Source organism: Sorex fumeus, unplaced genomic scaffold, assembly GCF_029834395.1.
Source record: "Sorex fumeus unplaced genomic scaffold, SorFum_2.1 ptg000001l, whole genome shotgun sequence".
Classification (NCBI taxonomy): Eukaryota; Metazoa; Chordata; class Mammalia; order Eulipotyphla; family Soricidae; genus Sorex; species Sorex fumeus.
In genome coordinates, this window is record NW_026606058.1 from 5,203,448 (window position 1) to 5,231,336 (window position 27,889).

Genomic DNA, 27,889 nt, shown 5'->3' on the forward strand with positions numbered 1-27,889 from the left:
TATGTAAATGACATAAAAAGCAGTGAAACCCAAAGTCACTAGACTTCTCTCTTTCACACACTCTTTTTTGCCTTAGATGACTCAGTATATAAAATGGGTTTAAATTTATACCAATATTTGAATTGGGGAAAGTTGTTTTCCTTATTAGTTGGTCGGTGAGGTCTCTGCTTTTTTTCTTCTCTCTTTTTTTTTTTTTTTTTTTACAAATGCATCACCTTTAACAAGAACAAAGGAAATAGTTTCTACTGTCTAGAATGACAGCTGCCCCTCTGTGAGGCTTGTGCTGGGCTGCTGAATTCCCACTGGACACAGGCACACAGAGAACCGATGCTCCCTCCTCCCACCCCAACCAATCATGGCTCAGCTCACCTGTGGCTCTAGTGACTTAACTTGTTTCTGTGGGCCAAGGCATGTTATTTTAGCAACAGGTAAGGAGCGAGGGGCAGGAGAACCCAGAAGACGGTAAAGACGGGAGAGACACACAGGCATGCCTTGGAGTTCAGCAGCTGTAGGCGGCTACGCCTTTTAATCTCAGAGTCTGTAAAGGAGAGAAAACATTCAGGGTCAGGGAGGAAAAAGCCGAGCATCTTCTTCCTGGGGCTGGCTAGCAAGAAAAGGGGCCTGCAGGATAAAACATGTTATTTCCAGAATCACTAGCACCCCAAATTTGGGGGCAGTTTTGTATTTTGTATCCCGTTCTTTATTTCACCTCAGTAGACTTCAAGGAAGAACTTCCCCTTTCCTATGAAGAAGTTCCATTCAGTGGCCATTCCAGTTAACACTCAGCCAAGTGAACAACCCTACCACGAAGGGGGGTACTCAGCTATCAAATAAAGAACAGGCGAGGTCTGTGAGCTTCAGGCACGATTTCCCTCCAGACAGTGACCTTCACAGGCTCTGTGTTATCTTTCATCGCCTCTGACAAAGTGATGAGAAAGAATTACTCTCATTCTAGAGGAGAAAATGATAGACCTGAAGAAATGACAGCTTCCTCTCCCTTTGTTCTGTTTTCTCTCTGACAGTCCAATCTTATTTCATTCAGTTCAGCTCCAACACATCTTGATTTTTCTGATACTACTGTATATGTCAGTGAGAAATAGAATTGTTCAGTCGATGTTTTTGAACACTTACTGTTGAGAGATTCAGTCCAATAAATCATACCCCATTTTCTCTTTAAGTTTGGGGTTTGGACCACACTGAGCAGTGCTCAGGGCTCTGTAACTAGGGAGTGACCCCTGGGGGGGGAGATAAATAATGATGGGAATCAGACCTGGGATGGTTACATGCAAGGAATTCTCTTATTAATATTACTTTATTAATTTTAGTCATAAGGATTTAGAACACTTCATCAAAGACTTTCATGCACACAATGCTTCAACACCACATCCTCCACTAGAGTGCCCATTTCTCTTCACAAATATCTCAGTTTTATCCCCTCACCAACTACTCCCAGGCCCTTGCTGAAGTACCTGTTTTCAACTATTTTGGATTCCAGAAATGCGGTAGCTGGACCTCTTTTTGATTTGTTGAGGGATCTCCATACTGTTTTCCATACCAAATGCACTGTTTTCACCATTGCACATAACTGCAGATGTGTTCACTAGCTCACCGAAATTTATTATTTTGTGTGTGTTTGTGTGGTGCCTATTTTTGGGTTTGGGAATGCTGATGATGCTCAGAGGCCACCTGTGCTCTAGTGCCATGCCTGCTGGTAATTGAGGGAACTTTTGTGGTGCCAGGACTTGAACCAGCATTGAGATTGCATCCATAAGATAGGAATTGCCTTAACCTTTGTATTATTTCTGTGTATGAGTGTTTTAATGTTTGTCATTTAATGGAATGAGAAGATATGGTTTATTTATAATTTTTACTGATGTTGAGCCCTCTCGGAGAGCCCGGCAAGCTACCAAGAGTATCTCGCCTGCACGGCAGAGCCTGGCAAGCTACCCGTGATGTATTTGATATGCCAAACACAGCAACAACAAGTCTCACGATGGAGATGTTACTGGGCCCGCTCGAGCAAATCGATGAACAACGGGAGGACTGTGACCGTGACTGTTGAGCTTTTTATGTATCTTTTGGAAAATGTCTATTTAATTCTTTTGCCAATTTATAAATCAGGTTAGTTGATATCTTATTACTGGTTATAAGAATTCTTTATGTATTCTAGATATTAGGCCCTTATCAGATATATAATTTGTAAATATTTTCTTCCATTCCATAGGTCAAGTTTTCATAGACACAGTTTTCTTTTATTTTATTTTGGAACTCTCAGGCAGTTCACATGAACCCTGGTGAATGCTTGGCAAGATCATGTGGTTTCAGGTTTTGAGTAATGGTTGACTGCATGCAAAGCCTGAACCTTAAACCCACTACTATCTCTCTGGTACTTTAATTTAAAACTGAAAAAGTCTGGTAGAATATGATTTACTCATATTTTCAATACAGCAAACATTTATAGGCCATGTACAATATTTGCTATTACTAAACTTGACATAAGACAAGTTTTCTTCCACATAGTTGGAATTCAATTTATTCCCAAGATAGATTGTCTTGAAAGTTCTTAGCATCTGCATTTTTTTTATTGAATCACCGTGAGCTACAGTTACAAACCTTTCATGTTCGAGTTTCAGTCATACAATGATCAAACACCCATGCCTCCACCTGTGTATACAGTTTCCACCACCAATGTTTCCAGTCTACCCCATTCCACCTTTCCCTCTGCCTCTATGGCAGGCAATTGACATCTTGATCTCTCTCTACTTATGGGTATTATGGTTTAGTGTCTGCATTTTCTTGACACTAGTTCATCTCTAAACACTGACAAGAAACGGGTGTGTTAAGATTTTCTAGGTCCTGGTCTTCTCGGTCTGGAAAACCAATCTGACCTGGAACTTTAAGATTAAAACCCAAGCACAAAACTTTGTAAGTCTACAACTGTACCTCATGGTGTTTCACTAATAAAAATTTTTAAAAAAAGATTAATTCTGGTCTTAAAAACACAGTGAGATCATGAGCCAGTTCTAGAAAGCCTGAATAATACCAAGTCAGAATCTAACACCTTCAATCTTCAGATTGAAAGTCCTCTGAAGGACGAATAAGAGCCAAACATGCTTTGAGGATTTTGGGAGATACTTACCAGCTGACTATAAAAGTTGCCAAATCACTTCCCCAGTGTGTTTTACCAAAGCAACCTCCTGAGTTAAATAGGACCTCAGAATCCTAAACAGTGCTCTCCAGACAATGAGAAGACATGACAGAACCATGATTGCCATGTGATCTATACAACACAAACACTGTTTCATGCTGGTCTCGTTATTAGAATTGTAGCACTGTAGCACTGTCCTCCTGTTGTTCATCGATTTGCTCGAGCGGGCACCAGTAACGTCTCCATTGTGAGACTTGTCGTTACTGTTTTTGGCATATTTGAATACACCACGGGGAGCTTTCCAGGCTCTGCTGTGCGGGCAGGATACTCTCAGTAGCTTGCCAAGCTCTCTGAGAGGGACGGAGGAATCGAACCCGGGTTGGCTGCATGCAAGGCAAACGCCCTACCCGCTGTGCCCTACCTACCAAACGCCCCACCCTACTGCTCCAACCCGAATTCTAATAATTAATGATAGGTTGATTAGAATCGTGTTGAAGGTTTCAGTGAAAAGGATTCTAGGGCATTTGATGTTTCTTGTACCTAATATATCTATGAAACAAATTAGATTTTTAATTAGGTGTTATATTCACTTCAGTAAATCCATACCAAAAAAAAAAAAGCAGGAGTAAACTAACCTGTTACTTTGATATCCCCGGTGGCTTTGGCGATGTCATTCTCAATCATACAGGAGTATGTGTTGTTGATTGTGACATTGTACAGTAGGGATACAACTTTCATAGTCACGTTCTCAGAATTTAGCTCAAAGCTGGTGTTGGAAACTTCTGAAAAGTTGGCTCCCTGGTCCACTTGGGATGCCCAGACCACGGTTGGCTGGGGGAACCATCGGGGTGCCTCACATCGTAAGGTCTCTGAGCTGGCATTATAGTCCACATTCACCTCCGGGATGCTGAAGGCTATTGGTTGAATGTCAAAGAGGGCAAAGGTCAAGGTCAGGTGGAGAAGACAATAAAGACTTTGCAGTGCTTGGTCTTAAAAACACATTCATTTCCACCAGTGAAATGGCTCCGCGTTTTCCCAGCTTGTTGACTCTGCTTACTCACTGTCATCAAAGAAGCAAATAAAGAAGTACTCACAGTACTTCTAAACACCACAGCCCTCTAGAAGAGGCCAATGTCAAATACCTAAGGACTTTAGATCTAGGTATGTTATTCTCTCTCCAAGTAAAAAAAAAGCGCCAACGATCACAAGAGAGTTGATCCCTTAGCAAAACTGTGCCCCCCTACCCCCATGTAGGTCCCTGTGACGCCTGGATCTGGATTTTATGTATTTGTCTGCATAGAGGGCAAAGTTAGAGTAGGGAGGGAGAGAGAGAAGGAAGAAACATACACGATTCTCCTGTCATTCACAGAAGTTCCATATGTAGATCTTGTCATCATGAAGGCTTGGGGTTTACTTGGGTTTTCTAATCCTGGCATTTAGGGAGAGCATCTGGCGTTTATTTTTTTCAATCGAAAGGTAACTGACTGCACCTGAAATTAAGACTAACTTTTTCCTCACTCCAGGCAGAGAGTTACTTATGGGAAAATGTTAAGGCCTGGCCTTTTGATTGTCAAATGCAAGAAAACAACTGACTCATTTATTTAGCGTCTTCTCTGGCCTGGAACTGCACTGCTGCTGGGTGAGCGGTAGAAGGAAATCCTTGTCTTGCCCTTGTGCCTCACGATGTGGAGATGAGCTTCCCACACTGGCAGGGGCCAGGGAGCAAGCTCAGGGAGACTGGTGTGGAGGCTCTGCTCAGAGCAGCCACCATCATTACTGAGGTGTGCTCTGTGCCAGGTATCAACTGCCAGGTAGATTTATTCAATCCTCACAGTAGTCCTGAGGGTATCTATTATTATCCCCAGATTTCTTCTCACCACACCACACAGAGAACATCACACCACGTGGTATCACTGAGGATATTAACTCTGAACATCTGGTTGTTCCAGGGCGTGGCTGGTTTCTTTGGAAATTGGTCTTCACTAACACAAGCATAAAATCAGTGTGGTGGGAGGGAGGAGATATGGTACTAACACCCCACTCCACCCAAAATGAAGATAAAGATAAAGATAAAAATAAAGGCCCTCCCGTTGATCATCGATTTGCTCGAGCGGGCCCCGTAACCCGAAATGAAAGAAACCTAAATATATTTTTTTGGAATTTATCTGTGAGAAAAATTGTTTTCAACACCTTCACTCATTTATATAAGCAGGAATTCATGTATTTATGCTTAAAGTTATAGCTCAGTGCTAGTATCATTAATTTTGCTGTTGATGTTGTTCTTCAGGACACTGGTAGTCCTTTGAGTCAGCTCCAGTTGTCTCATGACATGAAGAGACTGATCTGCCCCCTTTTTTTGAGCCACATCCAGTGGTGCTCAGGACTTTCTCCTGGCTCTGCACTCAGGGATCACTACTAGTGGCGCTCAGGGGACAATATGGGATGCTGGGGATCAAAACTGGGTCAGTCACATGGAAGGCAAACTCCTTATGACCTCCAACCTCATTTTAACATGAAGAAACTGAAGCTCATGACCCAGGGCAACTGAGAGGTTGCCACGCCCAGGTCATGGTGCTTACCTAAGTCTGACTTTTTTTCCTTTTCCTATTATATTTAAAAAATTTGTTTTAATGTAGACAAAAGCTGCAATTTTTTGATGCGATTGAAATTCTAGAGCTGAAATTGATAACAAAGCTCCAATATTAAAATTAATAAATATAAAAACCAATTTTTATGGGAAAAATTGTTATATCTGATCACAGGGTTGTTAAGTCCTTGTATAAGAATTTACTAAGCTGCTTGTTGCTAGCTGAGTCTTCTGTGTTACTGTTTTTGTTTGTTTCCCATCAAATTTTGGGCTTTTACTGGAATTTCATGTGTTCTGTGTGGTTGTTATTCCAGAGAATTCAGAATCTACAGTCTGAACCAGTGAGTTGACATGGCGGCAGATATGGAGGTATTCTCAGTCTGATGTCTCTGCATAGAATATTAGTAGAGTCAGTGGGGTTGAGCCCTTGGCACTGCTACAGCAGTTGTTTGTGGGTGCAGCTGCTCAGGCTTTGGCAGGATCAGAACTTGGCCTGCCCACCTCCTGAAAGTGGCCCAGAGTCTTCAGTTGTGGGCACCCCGTGTATATATGAATTTTAGCTGCTTGAGTTACATCTCCTCAGAGACTTAGTCAGGAAGCAGAAAAGCAGAGCTGGTAGGTGAGTCAGCATAGCAGCAGCCCTAAGAAGTCTTCTTTAAAAAAAAAACAACTGAATCACCATGAACTAACCAAGTCTGACTCTTGATCTGTGCTCCAAGTCATCACCAATGCAGGTTAGAAGGGGTCCATGGAGGCCTGTCAAACTAGCTAAGACCTGTGCAGCTCAGCAGTCTCTGTCTACCTGGGCACAGTTCACTGGGACCTCCCAGGCATGTGGAAGCCCAAACAGCCCATTTGATATGCTTTACTACTTATTATAATGCTTATATATTTTTCTTATCTCTGGCCTAACCATCAACTCTCCAAGCTCTACAGTCGACTTCTGCAAGAAGAGCGATCCCTTTTGTGTTTGCAGTATTCCCTTATCTTTCCCTTGTAGCTCTGAGTCCTCTATACATCAATTCAGAAATCCTGTTAAAAGTTGGTAATGAATTTTCGTTGAATTGGGATAGTTATAAGGGATTGATCTGGCATCGAGGATGGATTTTAGTGGGGAAGGATTAGTGGGTATACAGGATCGTAATGTTTAGTTCCCTTTTAATTTCTCTTAACATGGGAAGTTTCTAGAGAAACTCAGGCCCACAGATATGAGTTCCACTAGGAATTGGTTTCAGAGCTGAGTTCGGGCCTTCTTAGCAGAGCAAAGCCATTGGCCAGACTATAGACTTCTCTTACTAGCAGCACCAGGGACTTCTAGAAATAACAGACATCTGCTTTGGGAAAATATTTCAAAGAATATTCTGGAAAAATCAGAGGAGGTTAGCCTCTAGAGTAATATTTGGTGATTCCATTCCTGGGTGGTATAGTGGGGATAACAGTGGAACAATCCTGGTGGGATCTGTGGGTACAATTGGGAGGTGATAATTTTGTTTGTTTGCTTAAAGAAGGTAGATTTCCAGGGTGACGGTGAAAAATTATTTGTATGAAAAGGAGGCAGAAAGTCTAGTAAGTTTGGGAAATTTGGCTCTAGAATCTCCAACAAAATATTTTAAGGTTAACATAGTAGCTGCTTTTGTTTTGCTTTCTACCTGCTTTTGAGGGGTGTCACACTCAGTGCTGCTAGGGGGGCTGTGGATTCAGGGGTTACTCCCAGTGATCCTTGGGGGAATCATGAGGGTCTGGGGATCGAACCCAGGACTCCAACTGGTAAAGCATGTGCTCCAGCTCTTTGAGCTATTTCTCTGGCTTGTATACTGGAAACTTTTGAAGTTTAGTGTGGGTCTTAGACAGCGAGGATGGTTACAGCAAAAGGTGGTAGGGGTGTCATTTTTCTCATAATGGGTACCCATGCATATAACATGATATCGTATCAGCAGTCCCTTTAGCCTAAAATAACTTGGAGCACTTTCTTTCTTTCCCTCTCTCCAAAAGTAACTCACCTCCAGTTTTATATTCCAGGTTAGCATTCCCCTTGCCCTTTGAGGTAATGATGTGGCATTTATATGTGCCCGCATCTGTGAGTTGTACATTTTTCAGCCTCAGAGAGGCGTTACCAACTATCACTTGATCAGTGAACACTGCTGTCCGGCCTCGGAACATTTCATTCTGGTCTGACAGGTCATCTCTGCCTTCCTTGAACTCGTGTACGGGGCCCATCACCCCTTCCTTGAGCCACTGGATCACGATATCTGCAAGTTTGATGTCCGGTTCAAAGGTGCAGCTCAGGATCCCATCCTCCCCGAGGTTCCCAGCGGAGGTGAGTGTCGTGACTGTGATGGAGTGTCTCCCTGCAATTCAGGAAGCAAGGGGTCAGTGCCAAGGGCGGCTTGGGAGTTTCTACAGCCTGAGGCTTCTTTACTACAAACTCAGTGAAGAACTCGTGCAATACATTAGCCATGGAGGACAGGAGATGCAGGAAAAGGAGAGGAGGCTGAAGAGATAGTGTAGTGGGTAGAGCATTTGTCCTGGCACATGGCCAACCTAGCTTTGATCCCCTGTATCTCTTATGGTCTCTGAACACCACCAGGAGTAGAGAGCAGAGCCAGGCGTAACCCATGAGAACAACAGGATGTGCTTATCTGCTGCCCACTTCCCCCAGAAACCATAAAGAAGACCAGAAAGAGCAGGAATACAGCAGTTTTATAGCTACAGAAAATCTGACATACACAAAAGCTTTTTCCACTCCTCCCTGGCCAGGTTTATCATGGCACACGCTGAGGCACCGAGGACTAAGATTAAGTCCTCACACTTGCTCCAGGTACTCTACTAAGCTGCTGAGCCCTCACTGGTTAATAACTCGTTGAATCAGGATAGTTAGGTTCACGAAAGCTCAGAGATGGAGCTACCCAAGCCTCGAGAGGCCACAAGAGGGAAACCAAATCAGACTTGGAGTTTGAAGATGAGAATTCACGTCTTAGCTTTGTTCCTTAATTGTTGTGTGATCTTGAAGAAGTCAAGTGACCCCTCCAGCTCACAGAGAAAGGGAGGGAGCAGCATCTGTCTGACCCACTTTTAAGGTCTACTGAAGGGTCAAACTTAATGGATGCAATGTAGGAAAAATATAACCATATAAATCAAGGGTGGTTATCTAGAGGGTGATCTAGAAGTGAAACTTAAGAGTGAGCTAGTGTGGTTAATTGTTTGGAAGAATGCTCCTTTTAAAAGCATTCTTTCGGGGCTGGAGCGATAGCACAGCGTGTAGGGTGTTTGCCTTGCACTCAGCAGACCCGGGTTCGATTCCCAGCATCCCATATCATCCCCCGAGCACCGCCAGGAGTTAATTCCTGAGTGCATGAGCCATGAATAACCCCTATGCATCACCAGGTGTGACCCAAAAAGCAATAAATAAATAAATAAATAAATAAAAGCATTCTTCCTTTGATCATTATTTGAATGATGATGAAACTAAGGCACCAAGAAAATAAGTGAGTGGATCAGGTGATGGTGCAAAGGGAGGCATGGCGGCATGAAGAGGTGTAGACATTGAACTATACTGGGTGTGGGCCCTGGATGGAAGAAAACCTCTCCTTTGCAAACAGACCACCAATAAGCCATGGTGTGACTCACTCTCTGCCCTGCAGCTCACTTGCCCGTCCAGCCAACTCCTAAATTTGTGGAGTACCCACCAGCTTTTCTTCCTGCTCTTAAGTCTGCCAGTTGAGGAGGCCTGGGGGTGAAGGGGTGTAATGTAGTGAACTATATCTTTTTTCTTTATATAAAGACTGTAAATGGTGGTGTTGGGCTTGGGAGGAAAACTGGAGTCTATCCCCTCAATCGTGATGGTGATAGTTCTGTTCTCCAGGACAATACCCACCCATGCTAGGGCTAGGGGCAGAGGTAGGGCAAGGGGGTGTGAGATTCCACAGAATTAACTTGAGGTCTCACATATGCCAGGCATGAGCTTACCCCTCTCTGGCATATTCCCGATACCTTCCTTGAGTCTTCTTGAGAGACTCCTGTGCATATGAAGCTAAGGGAAGACTTTGTGTCCCAGAAGAGAGTGGAGAACACAAAAAATAAGTGTGGGGAGTGGTCATAAGAGAGAAAGAAGAGTCTTCCAAAACCAGAGCTCTCTTTGCTCTTATGGGTTTTCAAGTCTAACTTCTGAGAATCCTTTAAACAAACATCTTGCATGCGACAATTTGCACAGGCTGGAGTAAACCCACTGGTAGTTTATTTCCATTTGATCGCCAGCACCAAAGGAGAAAATTAAACACAACAAATAAAAATAAATTTTAAAAATATGAGAAAAATAAGTCACTCTGTACAAACTACTATTTCTTAGAGCCCCCCAATCCCCCTGCAATGACTCCTGAGCACTGCTTACCTGGATTTCTCTATCTCCGTATTATTATTCCTGCCTGTTATATTTGCCTTCTCATGTCCATTTGTCATCTCATGTCCATCTAGCTTTCTGGTAGATCTTATAGCACAACTTGAACATATCAGTTTTCTAACCACTAATCTTCCATGCTCCCACGAATTGGAGAGTAAAGTTCAGACTGGCCAGCATGGCCTCCAAAGCTAAGTGCTGCATGGCCTCTGTCTGGTAAATGTCCCCTTGATGATAGCTCTTTCTGCAACTTTTCCAGTTGCATTCCTCTCCGCAGCCTTTCAGAGTTTAGTCTGTCTATGTAGATCAAGTGATTTATTGATTTTCTGCTTTCGGTGGAAAAATACACAAGCGAAGGAAGTTTGCTATTTTCAAATATGAGAGATGCGTTTTAGAAAGACAAGGCAATCCGTGGCAGCTTGTCTCTTCCCGTCCATCAGGGAATTATCTAATTGGCTCCGAGGCCTTTACAAAGCGAGTGAGGATAACAGATGAGGGATAGATGTTGAGAAGCTAAGCTAGAAGGATTTATATCAGTACAGAGAGCTGTGGATGAAAGAACAATTATAAATTAAAAAAAAAGGAGAAAGAGAAAACAACAACAAAGAAAATGCACGAGGTTAGAAGGAGACTTTGGAGTCAGCCACTGAGTGTGAAAGAAGAAAGACTTGAGGCAATGGCCTGTAAGTGACTTATGTGGGTCAGTCATGGGGGCGATATGGGAGAGAAATTATGGATGAGGACTGTATGAAGCTTTGCTGAGTACTGTGAATGCAATACACCCTGTCATCCTGGCATGTTCTTGAACACTCCATAGGTTTAATTTACTGGGCTGAGGAGACGTGGCCCAAGTGACAGAGCGTAGATGTACAAGACCCTGAATTCAGTCCCTGGCACCAGATGACCCATTTGGGTACTGCTGGGTGTGGCATCTATAAAAATATTTAATTTTCATTTTAGTTATCTTTATTGATAGGTCAATATTCAAGACATTCCTGATTGGTACTGGTTACAGGGTTAGACTATGCCACTTCTTGTATGCTAAAGTCCTGCTTGTCTGGCCCCTACAATTTAGAATTCCTTTCTCTCCTTTATCACCAGTTAACCAGTTTAGAGTTCTAGTACTCTCACACGAAACCCTTTTTTTGACATACCAAGAAAAAATCCATAGTTTTTTTCCTTTACTGTCTCTTAACACTTTCCTGGGCTTCTCCTTCTCCCTCTGTTCATCTGTGTAGGGGACCAATTAGTAAGCTTTTCAAAGGTGGAACCCACCCTATTACACACATTTACATGTCCTGATATCAGCTCTCTTTCACTGCAAAACCCTGGGGAATACTGGTGCTTTCTAACACTTGTCGGTTTTCAGTGTTTTATGTGTGTGTGTGTGTGTGTGTGTGTGTGTGTGCATTTTGGAGGGGATGGGTCATACCTGGAGATGTTCAGGGCTTGCTCCTGGCTCTGTGCTCAGGGATCATTTCTGGTGGGGTTTAGGGAATCATATGGGGTGCCAGAGATCGAATCTGAGTCAGCCAGGTGCAAGGCAAAAGCCCCTGTACTCTAGTACTATAGTTCTGGTTCAAGGATTTTCACTGTTTTTATCTTTACATGAGGTGGGGCTGGAGTGATAGCACTGCGGTAGGGCATTTGCCTTGCGCGCAGCCAGCCCGGTCGAGCGGGGTTCGATTCCTCTGCCCCTCTTGGAGAGCCTGGCAAGCTACCGAGAGTATTCAATATGCCAAACACAGTAATAAGAAGTCTCACAATGGAGATGTTACTGGGCCCGCTCGAGCAAATGTGGTGGGGATAGTTTTAGAGGGTAGATGCTCTGCATAGCTCAACATGTTCTAACTGTGATAGAAAGATCACATGAAAGAAAGCTCCATGTTGGAAAATGAGTTCAATAATTTGATCCAAGTGCCTTTGGACATACCTGGCAGTTCCCAGGGCTTACTCTTAGCTCTGTGCATAGAATTCATGCCTGGTGGGGCTCAATGGACTACTTGGGTCCTGAGGATTTTAACCAGGGTTGACTGTATACAAGGAAAGTTCCTTAATCCCTGTGCCATCTCCCTGGTCCATTGCCAAACTTTATTTATTTAATTGTTTTTTGAGGTTCACTCCTGGCAATGCTCAGAGATTACTCCTGGCTCTGCACTCAGGAATCACTTTAGTGTTTTTAGCATTTAGTGTTTTTCTCCTCCTGGTGCTCTGATCTTCAGTGTTCAGTAAGTTTATGATTGATATCATTGGCCGAAGGTGTCATTGGGCACGTGGAGTCGGGTTCTGTGCCAGCAGTGCACTTCCTCCTCCTGACACAGGGAAGTCCTAGAGACCCCGAGGGAATGCTATTCCTTATTTCCCGTTTCATAGGTTACAAACTTAAAGCCATGGGATAGGGCCTGTGAGATAACTCCAGGGCTGGACAGCATGCCTGACTGATGGAGGCCCTGAGTTCACTCCCAGCACCCAGCCTGGACATGCCTTTTTGTTACCTCCAAGCACAGAACTGTCAGACCTGCACGGACAGGCTGAGCATCACGGTAACCACTGCTGGTTACAGAAGAAGTTATGGGATGAAGACACCAGCAAGCATGCCCAGGTCACAGACGTAGTCGGAGGCAGAGCTGGGACTTGAGCCCAGACCTGACACTGCCGCACTCTCCAGCACCATACTCTCTTTTTCATTTTTGTTTTTTCCTCCTGGCTGTTTCAGGGATCACTCCTGGCAGGTTTGTGGGATACAGGGACAAACCTAGATCAGCTGCGTGCAAGTGTTCTTCCCAATGTACTATCTTTATCCGTGATAAAATAAAACCAGAAGTTAATTGCCTGCCTGTGCTAGGATTGAACCCTGGATGGCCATATGCAAGATGAGTGCCCTAACCTACAAGTGCCCTAACCTATGCTGGCCCAAATCACTATTCAGTTCAGAAAAAAGTTTTTTTTAATTTTTTTGGGGGGGTGTTGAGGTGTTTGAGGGTTTTTTGTTTTTTTGGATCGTTTCTTTGGTTTGGGGGGCCATACCCAGTGGTGGTCAGGGTTTATTCCTGGCTCTGCACTTAGGGATTATTATTCCTGGCAGAATTGGGAGACCATATGTGATGCCAGGGAATCAAGTATGAGTTGCCTGTGTGCAAGGCGTGAGTTCAAAAGTGTTGGTGCACAACACGTGTGGTGAGTGGCAGAGAACAAGAGACCCAGGCCAGCCGACCTCAACGGATGAAGGGAGGAATGGGCCACAGGGTGGTTGGTAATTAGTGACCATTTATTTCTCTCTCTCTCTCTCTCCCCCTCTCCTTCTCCACTGTCTTTGTCTCTGTCTCTCTCTCTCTGTCTCTCTCTGCCGCTCTCTCTCTCTGTCTCTCTCTCTCTCTGTCTCTTTCTCTCTGTCTCTCTCTCTGTCTCTGTCTCTGTCTCTGTCTCTGTCTCTGTCTCTGTCTCTCTCTCCAACTTGGTCTGTTTCAGTGTTCCTGTACTGTGTCTTTCTTCAGCCTGGCCTGAGTCCCTTACAATTTCTTCTTAAAGAGCAACTGCTACTCCTGCCACAGTGTGGCGCTCATGTATCCGTGCAGTCTCCACTGCAGAATAGCTTCATGTGAACAGGTTGGTGGTAGTCTGCTGCCTGTCCTTTCAGCCTTTCCCATGCAATCATTGCTAAAAGATAAATTAGCCCCCTAAAGCTAGAGAATTCATTTTCAGTAAGTGTGTGTGTGTAGTGGGGGAGGGTGGGGGAGTGTCTTTCAAATTTAAAGAAGCTTGATGGTAACTTAGAGGCCAGTGAAATCTTTGAACTTGGTGCTTATTTAAATGAATGAATTAATTCTAGTGCCAGATTTTTTTCTTCTCTTCTTTTTAGGTTACTCCCGGCCATGCACAGGGGTTACTCCTGGCTCTGCACTCAGAAATTACTCCTGGCGGTGCTCGAGGGACCATATGGGGTGCTGGGAATTGAGCCCGGGTCGGCCGGCCACGTGCAAGGCAAAGGCCCTACCCCTGTGCTATCGCTCCAGCCCCAATGAATGAATTAATTCTATGGGGTCCTAGATTAGTTCAGTAGCTTATAGCAGCTGTCTTGTAAGTGTATAGTTGGATTCAATCCTTGTTGCTACCATATAACTGTGCCGAATAGAGTCCTGACAGCTCTGCTGTTCATAACTGACCATTCTGGTATCTGCTACCTGTTTCTGGCTGCAGTGTAACCAGTTGTGTCTGAGCATCACAACTAAGAGGTGCAGTCCTCCCTGCAAATAAACGTGCAAGAATCACAGCCTGAACTGACAAGTACCACAACTAAATGCTCAGGTGCCAAAGCCAAGCTTGTTCATGATCCTGATTCATTACAACAAAGAGCATAGAGAAGTAGGAGGAATAAAATAAAAAGCTAGAAACAAGAAAGAAAGAAAGAAAATGAACAGAATTCTCTAAATCTCCTAGACCCAGAGCCCCTTTTGCCCTTAAACTCACCAAAACATATGAAATTCCTGGTGGTTATTTAATCTAAAGAGACAAGACAGGACAGACAATGTGCCCTAGACTGTAGCTTCTTGAGCCAATGTTTGCAAACTGGAATACAGTTTGTGTGTGTGTGTGTGTGTGTGTGAGAGAGAGAGAGAGAGAGAGAAGCAATATTTATATGCAGCTGCTTGCAGATTAAATTTCATTGTATCATTTATTTACTTTTACCATAACTTATTTACTTAGCAACTAGGTATTTATTGATTGTTTTCTGGGCTAGGTGTGTCATGATTTTTTTTAGTTGCCACTGACTTTTCTTTCTTCTCTTGATTTGATATGGGGAGGAGTGACTTAATCCACATTAAGCTCATCACATCTGTCTCATCTTCAATGCAACCTTAAGTGGGCTTAGACTAGAGCCTGCGGCCAGTTACTGTAGCACTGCACAGCTACTGACTTCTAATCATTAAGTTCTCTAAGAGATAATTCAGTAAGTTCACTACCCGTGGGTTCTGCACGGTAGCACTGTGGCACTGTCCTCCCGTTGTTCATCGATTTGCTCGAGTGGACACCAGTAATGTCTCCATTGTGAGACTTCTTGTTACTGTTTTTGGCATTTTGAATACGCCATGGGGAGCTTGCCAGGCTCTGCTGTGCGGGCGGGATTCTCTCAGTAGCTTGTAAGGCTCTCCGAGAGGGATGGAGGAAGTGAACCCGGGTTGGCCGCGTGCAAGGCCAACGCCCTACCCGCTGTGCTATCACTCAGCCGTACTTGTGGGTTCAAGGCTATTAAATTTAATTTGGTAGCACAATTACCAAACTAAGATATGCTATTACCATTGCATTCTCTCCATAAACTATGCTGTGCACTTTTTTTCCTAAACAGTAATTTTCCAATTCAACTGTAATGGCACTTTATAAATGACAATCAAATTTACCATTGCTTTGACCAAATAACATTTGCTTCATGCTTTTATTAACAATGTCAATATCTCACTGTCTTCCTTTTCACTGGTTTGTATTTTCCCCCAGTTTTCAGGTGACAATGTCCCTTACTCCTTCTGATCATGTGGGTAGAACCAGTATGGCCTTGATTTGTATCGACTTTCATTCATTCATTTACCCATTCACTCTACAGAAATTTTCCCTGCAGATGCATAGCACTGGGCACTTGTCTTAGTTTGCTCAGACTGAAATAAACAAAATTCCATAAACAGATGACTTCAACAATAGAAGCTCAGTTCCTCATTATTCTAGAGGCCTGAAAGTCCAGTTTCCATCCCAGGCTCCCAGTGGTCCCATCTCTAAGATCCCCTCTAATCTTTGGAGACAAAGTTGATGTCCTCCCCTTTCTCCTCAAGGTGAAACCATGGAGGCTCCGCTGATCATCTCTGGATTACCTAGAATGTTCTACCTTTTTCTGGATGAATAGCTCCTTCTCACAGTGAGTAGATTTCTATTCTGGTCCTTTGGAAACTATGAACTTAGACAGGGAGCCAGAGTGATAGTGCAACTCATAAGCCTTGATCACAGCTGACATGGGTTCAATCCTAGGCACTACATATGGTCCCCCAAGTCCACCAGGAGCGATCTCTGAGCACAGAGACAGGAGGAAGCCCTGAGTACCACCAAACAAACAAAAAGACAAATAACAACAACAAAAAAAGAACTCTTAGAGTTTTCCTTCATTTGGTCACTTTTCTCCTATTACTGCCTCTTTTTCTGTTCCCAGATCACAATGTTCCTCCGGGTTTCTGCACTCTGGCTTCTTTGAAGGTGACTCACTAAGTCCATAAGTCGTGCCTGTGAGCTCTTGTCAGATAGTTCTTCAGCCACATCCTCAGTGTTCTCTTCTGAACTTGTTTCTCTCTTTTTTTTTTTTTTGCAAACTATAAATTTTTGCAAGGCTATATATCTTCCGGGGCTGGAGCGATAGCACAGCGGGTAGGGCGTTCGCCTTACACGCGGCCAACATGGTCGACCCGAGTTCGATTCCTCCGCCCCTCTCGGAGAGCCCGGCAAGCTACCGAGAGTATCTCGCCCGCACGGCAAAGCCTGGCAAGCTCCCCGTGACGTATTCAATACGCCAAACACAGTAACAACAAAGTCTCCAATGGAGACGTTACTGGGCCCGCTCGAGCAAATCGACGATCAACGGGAGGGCCTTTACTATATATCTTCCAAATCTTCAAGCTAGGGCTCCTTTTGCTCAGCCTTTCTTTTTTCTGTCCCCACATTCTACTATAAATTCTCAGGTATAGCCAAGTCCCTTCTTCAGCGCTTGGAGCTCTTGTCTGCCAACTCACCAACTTCATCACTTGGCAGCTCAGCCTGCCACAAAGCACCAGAACACAATTCCGCTAAGGCCTTTGCCACTGTGGAATGAGGACTACCTTTCCTGGTTTCCAGTAGCACATCCCTTACGTCCATCTGAGAGTCCACCTAAATCATGAGGTCCAGTTTTTCTAGCCTGCACCTCAGCAGTGCTTCCTGCCTCTACCCATTTCCCAAGTCCTTCCCGTGTGGAGCAGGATTACGGCAGCACCATACTGCTTGGTATGTGTTTTGATTTGGGAGTCATGCCCAGTAATGCTCAGAGGCTATTCCTGGCTCTGTGCTCAGGAGTGACCCCTGTTAGTGCTCAGGGGATCATATGGGTGCTGGGATTTGATGCTGCATTGGAAGAGTGGTCCATGCAAGGTAAGTGCCTTTCCTTCCGTATTGCCTCTCTGGTCCCACTTGTTGGTATTTTATGATTTCAGTTGGTATTTTAGTAAATTTATGTCCTCAGATGTCTACAACTTAAAAAACATGTATAACTCAAGTTTGTTTCAAATAATGTATTCAGTGTTTCCTTCTTGTGGCATAAACACAGGCTGTGTGGGCTTCCCTGCTGTCCAGAGAGCGAGCATTGTCAGGAAACCGCATCCTGTGGCCTCCTACCTACACTTCTCTTGCTTCCCAGGATACCTGCTCTGGAATATTCGAGAAAGCCGACTGGTGTCAGAAGGTGCTTCACAACTGCTCAAGGGATAGCAAATTGTTGTGAATGACCCTGAGGATATTAATCATAATGACCATCACAGGCAGACACTTTCCATTGTGTCTCTTCATCTCCACCATAACCCAGGCTAGATCACTAGTAAGGAAATGGAGATCTGGAAGTAGTTACTTTCCAGTTGTCTGGTCACCAGTCTGTGACCTGAGATTAGGGTGTGTCTGTCTGATTTCTTAGCTCTGCCACTGCCCAGAGCAGGGCACTCACCCTGCCCCCTGAAGGGGAGTGGGAGCAGAGGAGCCTCTGCACAGTGTCCACTCACTCTCCAGGGTCAGACATGAAGTCCGGCCTATGTCCTGGAGCCCTTGACCTCTCCACTAAATAGCCCCTCTAACAGGCATTTTTGTCTTACGAGTTTCCTACTTAGAACTTGTAAAGAGTTGAATTCCTCTGAGGAGGTGGCAGAGATGGTCTTAGGAGAGTTACAAAGATACAGAACTGTTGTTTCTGCACTTTGGAAATACCAGGTGTTTTTAAGACTTTAGAGCTATGGTCTCAGAAATAAATGCCTGCAAGGCTATTGGAAAGATGAAATCGTCAGTGTTATCTCTATAGCTGTAGAGGAGGAGAACAGGTCCTGGAAGCAAGTTACCAGGCTTTGAAAGAGCCTGTTCCTTGCTTCATGCTGCCTTTTAGGTGAGCTATTAATCAGGATATACAGCTGCCACCTATTTTTTGATTGTACAAAGTTCTTTAGCACAGTGAGATGCGTCTAGAAAGGATTCGAGGAGTCAAATAAATAATGCAGTGGGGAGGGCACTCGCCTTCCATTGCAGCCAGTCTGGGTTCTATCTCTGGCACTCTGGCACTCCAGGGTTACACCTGGAAGTACTCAGAATTTACACCTGGCTCTGCTCTTGACCAGGAGTAATCCCTAAGAGCAGAGCCAGGTGTAAATTCTGAGCACTTCCAGATGTAACCCTCAAATAAAAAGAAATGAACAAACAGAAAAGAAAGATTCAAAAGAAACACAGTCCTAATTATCATCATTTACTACCTCCCGCATGGCAGAATCTCGCAAGCTCCCCATGGCATATTTGATATGCCAAAAACAGTAATAACAAGTCTCACAATTTGTTGTGAGACATTACTGGTGGCCACTGGAGCAAATCGATGAACAACAAGACAGTGCTAAAGTGCTACTTATCATCATTGACTTAATGCTCTTCATCTAATTTTAGTACCTTGTGTATTAAGTTAGTGAACATTATACTAAACTTATTTAAAATGAGCTAATCCAATTGAAGAGTGTTAAACAAATAAACATCTCTATATTATTTAAAAAAAAAAAACCAACCAGGGAAATGAGTCAGAAAGAAAGGGACAGACATAGAAAGATTGCATTCATCTGGGGAACATAAAGTAACAAAATAGGAGACTAACACCCAAGAATAGCCGAGTTAAGTACCAGGAGGATTACTCCATGGCTTTGAGGGCAGCCCACACGCTAGGGGAAAAGGCAGCTCAGATAGAGAAGGGAGCACCAAATAAAGGGTGTCAGGAGGTTCCTCTCAGGATGGGAAATGCGTGATGAGAGTAGACTATAGTCCGAACAAGATTGCCACTCAATGTCTCTTTTGCAAACCACAGCACTCAAAAGGAGAAAGATATCAAAAGGGGATGCCCTGCCACAGAGGTAGGGTGAGATGGGGGGTGGGGGGTGGGAGGGATACTGGGATCCGTGGTAGTGGAAAATGGGCACTAGTGGAGGGACAGGTATTCGATCATTGTATAACTGAAACCCAAGCACAAAAATTTGTAAGTCTACAACTGTACATCATGGTGTTTCACTAATAAAAATTTAAGGAAAAAAAAAACCAGTTTTCACCCAATGAAATATCGACGGAGGAAAAGCAAAACAAAGGAAAGCAAATAATAACCTCTTTATTGGTATAGGGTTTGTTGTTAACTGTTTGCACGTTTTTAAGTCAAGTACCTTTTGTCTAAAAAAAATAAGTACCTTGTGCCTATTTACTCATTTTCCCACACATTCATCCATTTGTCAATTTAAAAAGTCCCCCAAGTTATTTCCTTTGGCTTGAGAGAAGGCATGTGGTACCCTTCTGATACCATTCTACTCTGAACAGGGTTATTGATCTGGCAAAAATGCCACTTTGCCGACTCTGTTCAAAATTCTCTTTCAACCAAATATCATTAACTTTGTTCACACCGACTTGTGCAAAAATATCAGGCAGTCCTATGAGGTCTGTGAACTAGCAAGTCACCAAAGTGGCGTCGAGTCTTGGAGTAATGGCTGAGAAATGGTTCAAATTTCTAGAGATGGAGATGGTGAGGTTCACCATTCTAAACAAGGTTTGTTGGAAAAAGGGGTAAGGGATGCCTGTTTGCACCTACCCAAGCCCAGTACCATTGCACTATAAAAGAAACACAATATAGTAGCAACAGAGAAGTAGTGTGTCATCTGCTTGCTCTGACTTTTACAACTGCACCAGCCCTGGTCCTATTTATAGGTCACGACATTGAGGAAGTTCCTGAGCTTCCTTTGGTTGGCCATAAAGTGGAAGGGCTAAGGGGGCCTTCTGTTGGTTAAGAAATGCAAGACCTTGGGGCTGAAGAGATAGTATAGTGGGTAGGGCTCTTGCCTTGCACACAATCAACCTGGTTTCTATATCTGGCACCCATATTGTTTCCCACCTCCCTATCTTAAGTCGGCCAGGAGTGATCCCTGAGCTTAGAGCCAGGAGTAAGTCCTGAGCACTGAGGGTATGCCTCCAAAACCAACACAAACAAAAGAATAAAGACCTGGAATGAGATTTTTAAAAAAAAAGTGGGGGGGGGGGCTGGAGTGATAGCACAGGGGGTAAGGTGTTTGCCTTGCATGGCTGACCTGGGTTCGATTCCCAGCATCCCATATGGTCCCCCGAGCACCACCAGGAGTAATTCCTGAGTGCATGAGCCAGGTGTGACCCAAAAAGAAAAAAAATGTCTATGCCTTATAGCAATCGAGAGCTGGCAAAGGCAAACCACAAAACTGCCATTGTATCTGGCACATGGGCTTCTTTATCAGCTACAACGAGGACACTGGTATCACTAAGGTCTTTAGAAAGCTCCTTGGAATAGCTTTGCTGAGTATGAGCTAACTAAACTGGCTCCTGTGGGTATTCTGCCTCTGGATGCTAGTGTTCTTCACAAGTTTCATGAGCTATAGAACCTAGAACCTTGGTGTAAAGGAGCCTCCCTTAAGAGTAACTCCAATCTTTCCATGCATACTGGCTTTGGACTCACCTTAGTAGAATCTTAAGAAGCCACGGGTCCCCCAAACCCTTGTAACACCAAACAACATTCATCACAGAATCCTGAAGAAAAATCCACTGAAAAATGCCCTGAAAACTGTGTGGAATTTAAATCCATATGCCAAAGAACACAATTTGCTAGCTCAAGACCCACAAACTCCAGATGAACAAGACAGCAGCAGTGCTAGAAACCACATCGGTTGAGGAGGTTGCAGGTTAGAAGACTGTGATAAGGAAGGAAGGGGGGAACCATTGGTACGAAGAAACCCAAGAAACCTCTCGTGGGGGATAAAGGCTGCAGCTATCAAGAGAACAGCTTGGAGGCACCCTGCATAGAGAATCCCACCGCAGACTAAATGAAGCCTGCTACTCACTCTTGAGTTTGTTTTATAAGAGGCCAATCATTGTGGACAGCTAGGTTTTGACTAGAAGTCCAATGCGCTGATAGCACAGGCTGGAGTGATAGCACAGCGGGTAGGGCATTTGCCTTGCAAGCAGCCAACATGGCCAACCCGAGTTCGATTCCTCCGCCCCTCTCGGAGAGCCCGGGAAGCTACCAAGAGTATCTCGCCTGCATGGCAGAGCCTGGCAAGCTACCCATGATGTATTCAATATGCCAAACACAGTAACAACAAGTCTCACAAAGGAGATGTTACTGGGCCCACCTGAGCAAATCGATGAACAACGGGAGGACCGTGACCGTGACTGATAGGTTTTCACTAAAGATCTGACCAAAGAGTCATTGGCTAACACAAAAAAGCACTTTAAGGGTCACCTTCTGAATCCAAATCATGAAATACCAGTGATCACTAAAGTCAGTCAGGAAAAGGTGCAAAGAGCAGAAGAACTCATTGTCACAGGAAGCCACGAGAAAGTGAAGGTTCTGGCTAGGGATGCTGGTATCACTGACAAGCAGAAGGGAGCTCCTGCGAGACTTCGATGCCACACTCTAGGGTTAGTGGCCAGGAGCTGAGGGAAGGACATACAGAAAGCTTTACTTTAAGGTGGTGTCCAAGATCCAAAATGGACAAAGCAACCTGTGTTGGCGCGGATGTGGCGAGAAAGGGACTCTCCTTCACTGCTGGTGGGAATGCCGACTGGTTCAGCCCTTTTGGAAAACAGTATGGACTATTCTCAAAAAATTAGAAATTGAGCTCCCACTTGACCCAGCAATACCACTCCTGGGAATATATCCCAGAGAGGCAAAAATGTACAGTCGAAGTGAGATCTGCACTTGTTTGTTCATTGCAGCACTCTTTACAATAGCCAGAATCTGGAAAAAACCTGAGTGCCCAAGAACAGATGACTGGTTAAAGAAACTTTGGTACATCTACACAATGGAGTACTATGTAGCTGTTAGAAAAGATGAAGTCATGAAATTTACATACAAGTTGTACTACATGGAAAGTATCATGTTAAGTGAAATGAGTCAGAAAGAGCGGGATAGACACAGAAAGATTGCATTCATCTGGGGAACATAAAGTAACAAAATAGGAGACTAACACCCAAGAATAGCCAAGATAAGTACCAGGAGGTTTGCTCCATGGCTTGAGGGCCAGCCACACATGCTAGGGGAAAAGGCAGCTCAGATAGAGAAGGGAGCACCAAATAAAGGGTATTGGGAGGATCCTCCCAGGATGGGAGAAGCATGCTGAAAGTAGACTATAGACCAAACATGATTGCCACTCAAGGCCTCTCTTGCAAACCACAACACCCAAAAGGAGAGAGAGAACAAAAGGGAATGCCCTGCCACAGAAGCAGGGTAGATGGGGGTGGGGTGGGGGGTGGGAGGGATACTGGGACCCGTGGTGGTGGAAAATGGGACTGGTGGAGGGATGGGTATTTGATCATTGTATAATTGAAATCCAAGCACAAAATTTGTAAGTCTACAACTGCACCTCATGGTGTTTCACTAATAAAAATTTTTAAAAAATGGGCAAAGTATTGTTAAGGGAGAGTTAAGTATTCACGAAGAAAGTACTAAACCAAGTACATGCATATCTTCAAAAGTTGGCCTGCATATTTTTGTTTCCACCAATATATAGACATACACAAACACAGACATCGGATGTACACTCATCGAGACATGATGTCCATGAAAGCACATGCATCCTACTGAGCAGTCAGAATGGCCACAATATGATGGCCTGTCCCCACCACACACACCTGAACTCCAGAACTTTGTTCTTCCTGAGGTCCTCCCAGGCCCACTCCCTCTCCCCAGGGTACTCTGCTCAGCACCCTGGGTCGCTCCTACTCTGCAGGACATGAGGAATCTGGTGAGAGAGAAATGGGAGCTCCTCTTGAAAGCTGTATGTTGGCTTACTGGATCTAAGCTTTTGCAAATGGTTTAAGATATCAGTGCAAGAATTGTAAGAGAACAAAATGGGTCTGGGAAGCAAACAGACTAAGCACATGTTCCGCATGCAGAAGGCTCAGGTTCAACCTCCAGCACCACATGGCCCTCTGAGCACTGCCAGGAACAACCCGTGAGTAGTGAGCTAGGAGTAGCCCCTGGCTACTGCTGGGTATAGCTCTGAAACCATAAAATAAAATAAATAAACAAAAATGAGATAAAAAAGCAGGGAGGCATAAGTAAAGATTAAAGACAAAATTAATTAGGTAAAACAAGTCAGGGAAAGTATGAACATAAACTGGTTCTTTCAAATCTGTGAAGAGGGGCTGGAGTGATAGTACAACGAGTAGGGAGTTGACCTTGCACACGGCTAACCTGGGTTTGGTTCCCAGCATCCCATATGGTCCCCTGAGCAGCGCCAGGAGTAATTCCTGAGTGCAGAGCCAGGAGTAACACTTGTGCATCACTGGGTGTGACCCAAAAAGCAAACAACAACAATAACAACAGCAACAGCAACAACAAAAAAAAAAACCCAAAATCAAAACTGTGAAGTAATAACATCTTCTGTTAAATGACTAGTAAATAAGACCTTTAATGATAAAAGAGAGTGACAGTGTAGGTAAAAGTGTGTGTGTGTGTGTGTGTGTGTGTGTGTGTGTGAGAGAGAGAGAGAGAGAGAGATTAAGAATAGAAAAAGATACAATAACATAAAAAAAGAAAACAAAGTATGGAAAAATATTAGATTGAAAGAGGCCAGTGAGTTCAGAAACAAATTCTATCCACATTCTTGACACTTGATTTATGACAAAACACACTCCTCCAAAGTGGGGAAAGTACAGTGTCTTAATGCAGGATGCTGGGTTTGCTGGATAGCCACTGTAACATGGACTCACATTATGCACAAAATTTATTCTAGATGATTCATTGATACAAATGCAAAAGGCACTGTAGCATGGTAGCACTGTCATCCCGTTGTTCATCGATTTGCTTGAGTGGGTACCAGTAACGTCTCCATTGTAAGACTTGTTGTCACTGTTTTTGGCATTTCGAATACACCATGGATAGCTTGCCAGGCTCTGCCGTGCGGGTGGGATACTCTTGGTAGCTTGCCAGGCTCCCTAAGAGGGATGGAGGAATCGAACCCGGGTTGGCAGCATGCAAGGCAAATGCCCTACCCGCTGTGCTATCACTTCAGCAAGAGTATACAGTTTTTAATTGTTAGAGAAATTGAGATTCAAATGTTGGTTGTTCTGTTGCACTGGGTTCCACATTCACTGCTTTTACCCCCTGACAGAAAAGAGTAGGGTAGGTGGGCATTAACAGAGTATGGTAGATCTGACAGGATCAGAGACCAGAGCTGCCAAGACTGCTCAGTGCATGTGACAGGTGGTGACTACGTTCAGTGGTAGCAATCAGAGAAGTATGTCCAGAGAAGACAAATCTAAGACTACAGATCTTTCAGTGAGTTGTTCTGAGCATTAAAGATAATGGAATCAATATCAACAGTCCATAGGAAATGAGGTGAATAGACACTAGGGATATGGCTCAGCCGTAGGCTTCATGCAGGCTTTGTATGTGTGAGGTCCTGGGTTCCAAGCCAAATATCAAACACCAACAACACCTGCCTCAACCCCCCAAAAGTGAATGTCTTGAAGTGGTTTTTTTTGACAGTTGATGAGTTCATATCTTACTGATACCTATCAATTGTCTCTTTTGACAATTTTCTTTTAATGCATTTTCTGCAAGAACAACTAGAATATATTTGGCAGTGGCAGTGGGATAGCCACACCCAGCGGTACTCAGAGCTTACTCTTGACTCTGCACTCGGGGCTTATTCCTGGAGGGGCTTGGGGGACCATACGGGATGCCAAGGATCAAACCGAAGTTGACTGCATGCAAAGCAAATGTCCTACCTTCTGAACTATCACTCCAGACGCTACATACACACACTATTTAAAGTCTGTGGCTTTATGAGTTTCTGGTTGGTTGGTTGATTTGTGGGACACACTGAGAGGTGTTCAGGGGATGATGCAAAAGGAAAAATAATAAAACTTTTATATGGACTAAGAAAAAAAATCCTCTTGACCTTGGGATAGGTAAAACTTTCTTCAACAAACCAGTTACAAGGTATAAGGGAAAAGATGGGAAAAGTTGATCATATAAAAATATAAAACTTCCAGTCATTGAAAGACATCATTAAGAGTGTAAAAAGCAAGTCTATGCTGGAGGGATAATGCAGGGGGAAAGGGCTTGTCTTACATGCAGCTGATTCGGGTTTGATCCCTGGCACCTGATATGGTCCTCAGATCATTGCCAGGGGTCACTCCTGAGCACAGAATCAGAAATAGCCACTGAGAACTGCTGGATGTGACCCCCCCCATTGTTTCCCCTAAAAGAGGAGATAATTTCCAGAAACTATAACAAAGTTGCATTCGTTAGAGTTGCATTCAGAATATATAAAGAATTCCTAAAAACTAAAATGAAAAAAGATAATCGATAGAAAGATGGATGAAAGACAGAATAAAAGGTAAAAAGGTAAAGGCCCTCCCGTTGATCGTCGATTTGCTCGAGTGGGCCCAGTAACGTCTCCATTGGAGACTTTGTTGTTACTGTGTCTGGCATATCGAATACTCTCGGTAGCTTGCCGGGCTCTCCGAGAGGGGCGGAGGAATCGAACTCGGGTCGGCCATGTTGGCCGCTTGTAAGGCGAACGCCCTACCCGCTGTGCTAATGATAACCACAGGAAAGGGTACGGAATTCTTTTCTAGGTGAATAACATTCACAGCCAAGGTTCTCTGCTGAGCCTGAGTGGCCGCTGTGGTGTGGAGGAGAGTGAATGAGAAAAGAGGCAGCTGGAACGATAAAAACTTAGGGAATAAGGCAATGGCTTTGGCCACAGATTTTATTACAATAAATGGCTTGGCCTGAGTCAGGTGATGTAAGGGAAACGGAGCAGACAATGTGCCCCAGAGAAGACAGCTGCTGGCTCAGCTCTCTGCATGTTCTGAGTGTGTCACAGCCACACTGTAGAGGCACAGTCTCCACAGAGAAGGACGATGAGACACCTGCGACGGGCATGTGGGAACTGCACTCAGGAATGCACCATCTGAGCCACGATGGCCTGCCTTCCCCACATGGTGCAGCAGCCCAGCCTGGATTCTCTTTACGGAGACCTAAAGCCTCAAGCAAGACCAGGGGGATAACTCAGGCAGTTTCCTCCACATCACACTTCATTAGTCCTAAGCATTTTATTGTTGGTCAAGTACTGCTCGCAGTGGTCAGTGGGCCCCCTGAGTGTTGCTTGGGAGACTCCCCGATGCCTTCCAACAAGCAAAGATAGATAAAGCCCAAGGCAAAAGCATAATGTTACTTCTCCCTCTCCCTCTCCCTCTCCCCAACCCCTTCTTATTTTTTGGTGAGACACACACTGGTTTGCTATGTACAAAGGCAAGTGCCCTCCCTGCTGTTATTATCACTCTGATTCCTTTTCTTCCCTTTCTCTCTTTTTTATACCTATAGTACTCAGAGGGCCATGTGATGCTAGGAATTGAACTCAGGGTTTCTAAACATGTGCTTGATGATATTCCTGGGCTATTTAAGAGTTGATATTCTCCAGAGCCTCAATGGTGCTTCCTAGCAGAAGACTGCCATATCTAGGGGTGGGATACCCTTGGTAGCTGGCCGGGCTCCCTAAGAGGGATGGAGGAATCGAACCCGGGTCGGCCATGTGCAAGGCAAATGCCCTTCCCGCTGTGCTATCACTTCAGCAAGAGTATGCTGGTCTGGTGGGCTCTGTGGAGCACAACCTAGACCACACTCCTGCCCACAGGTTGAGGAGATGCTCTGGAAAACATCCCATTGGATACTTCCAATTACCTGGTACAGGGGACAGGTTTCCCCATGCTGTGACTAGGGGCCTGGGCAGTTGAATCACTAATGTGACGTATGTCAGAGTGACATGAGCACACAGCTGATAAGGAGAACCAGGTTTCCACCTTGACATTTGCAGGCCCTGAATCTCAGCCCTTTTTTAATCAACCCCCATGAGTGACTGGGGATTGAGTGCAGGAGATTGCAGGGATCCTGGCGATTCAAGAAGTCACATACCTGAAATACCAAAACCAATGATGAGTGCGATTGCTCCAGCCAAGATGATTATGATGCTAATAATGCTGCGGAGAGACAGAGAAACAGGAAATTATTGTCACACTCACTTGACAGACTACTCTGTAGCCTGGTTCATATCTGTCATGTATAAGAGGTGATACATAAATCATCCCAACCTTTTTATTTTTGCCTCAGTAAGCTTCTTCATAGAAATTGGCATCTTAGACATCCCAACTCTGCTCCCTAGGGTGCTGGGCTAGTAAAAGGCTAGTCTTTTTGATCTGATAGGGAGTATCCTTCTGCTCCCTATTTGTGGTCAGAAGAGTGTAACTGAAGTTTGTTGGAAAAAACACAAATAACTCCTTCCCAATGCCAGTTTCCCTTTCCAGAGAACTAGTTCCCTACCCCAGTCCTTGCCTCCCTGCCTACTGACCATGCCTCTTGTGTCATGAATCTGTCTTGTCCCTGTCCGTTGGCTTCCAACACTGCTGAGTGCGGTGGGTCTGTCTTCACTTTGTACCTGCTCAT

At 44.3% G+C, this 27,889-nt stretch overlaps 1 protein-coding gene across 1 annotated transcript; it reads right to left on the reverse strand.

Annotated features, from left to right (window-relative positions):
- Window positions 1–413: 413 nt before the first annotated feature.
- On the reverse strand, window positions 414–27,889 carry VTCN1 (V-set domain containing T cell activation inhibitor 1). The gene is made up of 5 exons (XM_056115372.1): window positions 27,795–27,889; window positions 27,362–27,426; window positions 7,736–8,083; window positions 3,784–4,062; window positions 414–538 (listed from the first exon to the last, which is right to left on the reverse strand). The coding sequence occupies exons 1-5, from the start codon at window positions 27,887–27,889 to the stop codon at window positions 414–416; spliced, it is 912 nt and encodes a 303-aa protein (XP_055971347.1).

What these genes read in the sequence shown, in the direction of transcription:
- VTCN1 (XM_056115372.1), bottom strand. Translation starts at nt 27,889, where the DNA reads ATGAGCAGGTACAAAGTGAAGACAGACCCACCGCACTCAGCAGTGTTG. An exon ending in CATTGGTTTTGGTATTTCAG is followed by an intron (nt 8,084 to 27,361) that starts GTATGTGACTTC and finishes CCTGAATTGCAG; the next exon opens with GGAGACACTCCATCACAGTC. An exon ending in CGGGGATATCAAAGTAACAG is followed by an intron (nt 539 to 3,783) that starts GTTAGTTTACTC and finishes TCTCCTTTACAG; the next exon opens with ACTCTGAGATTAAAAGGCGT.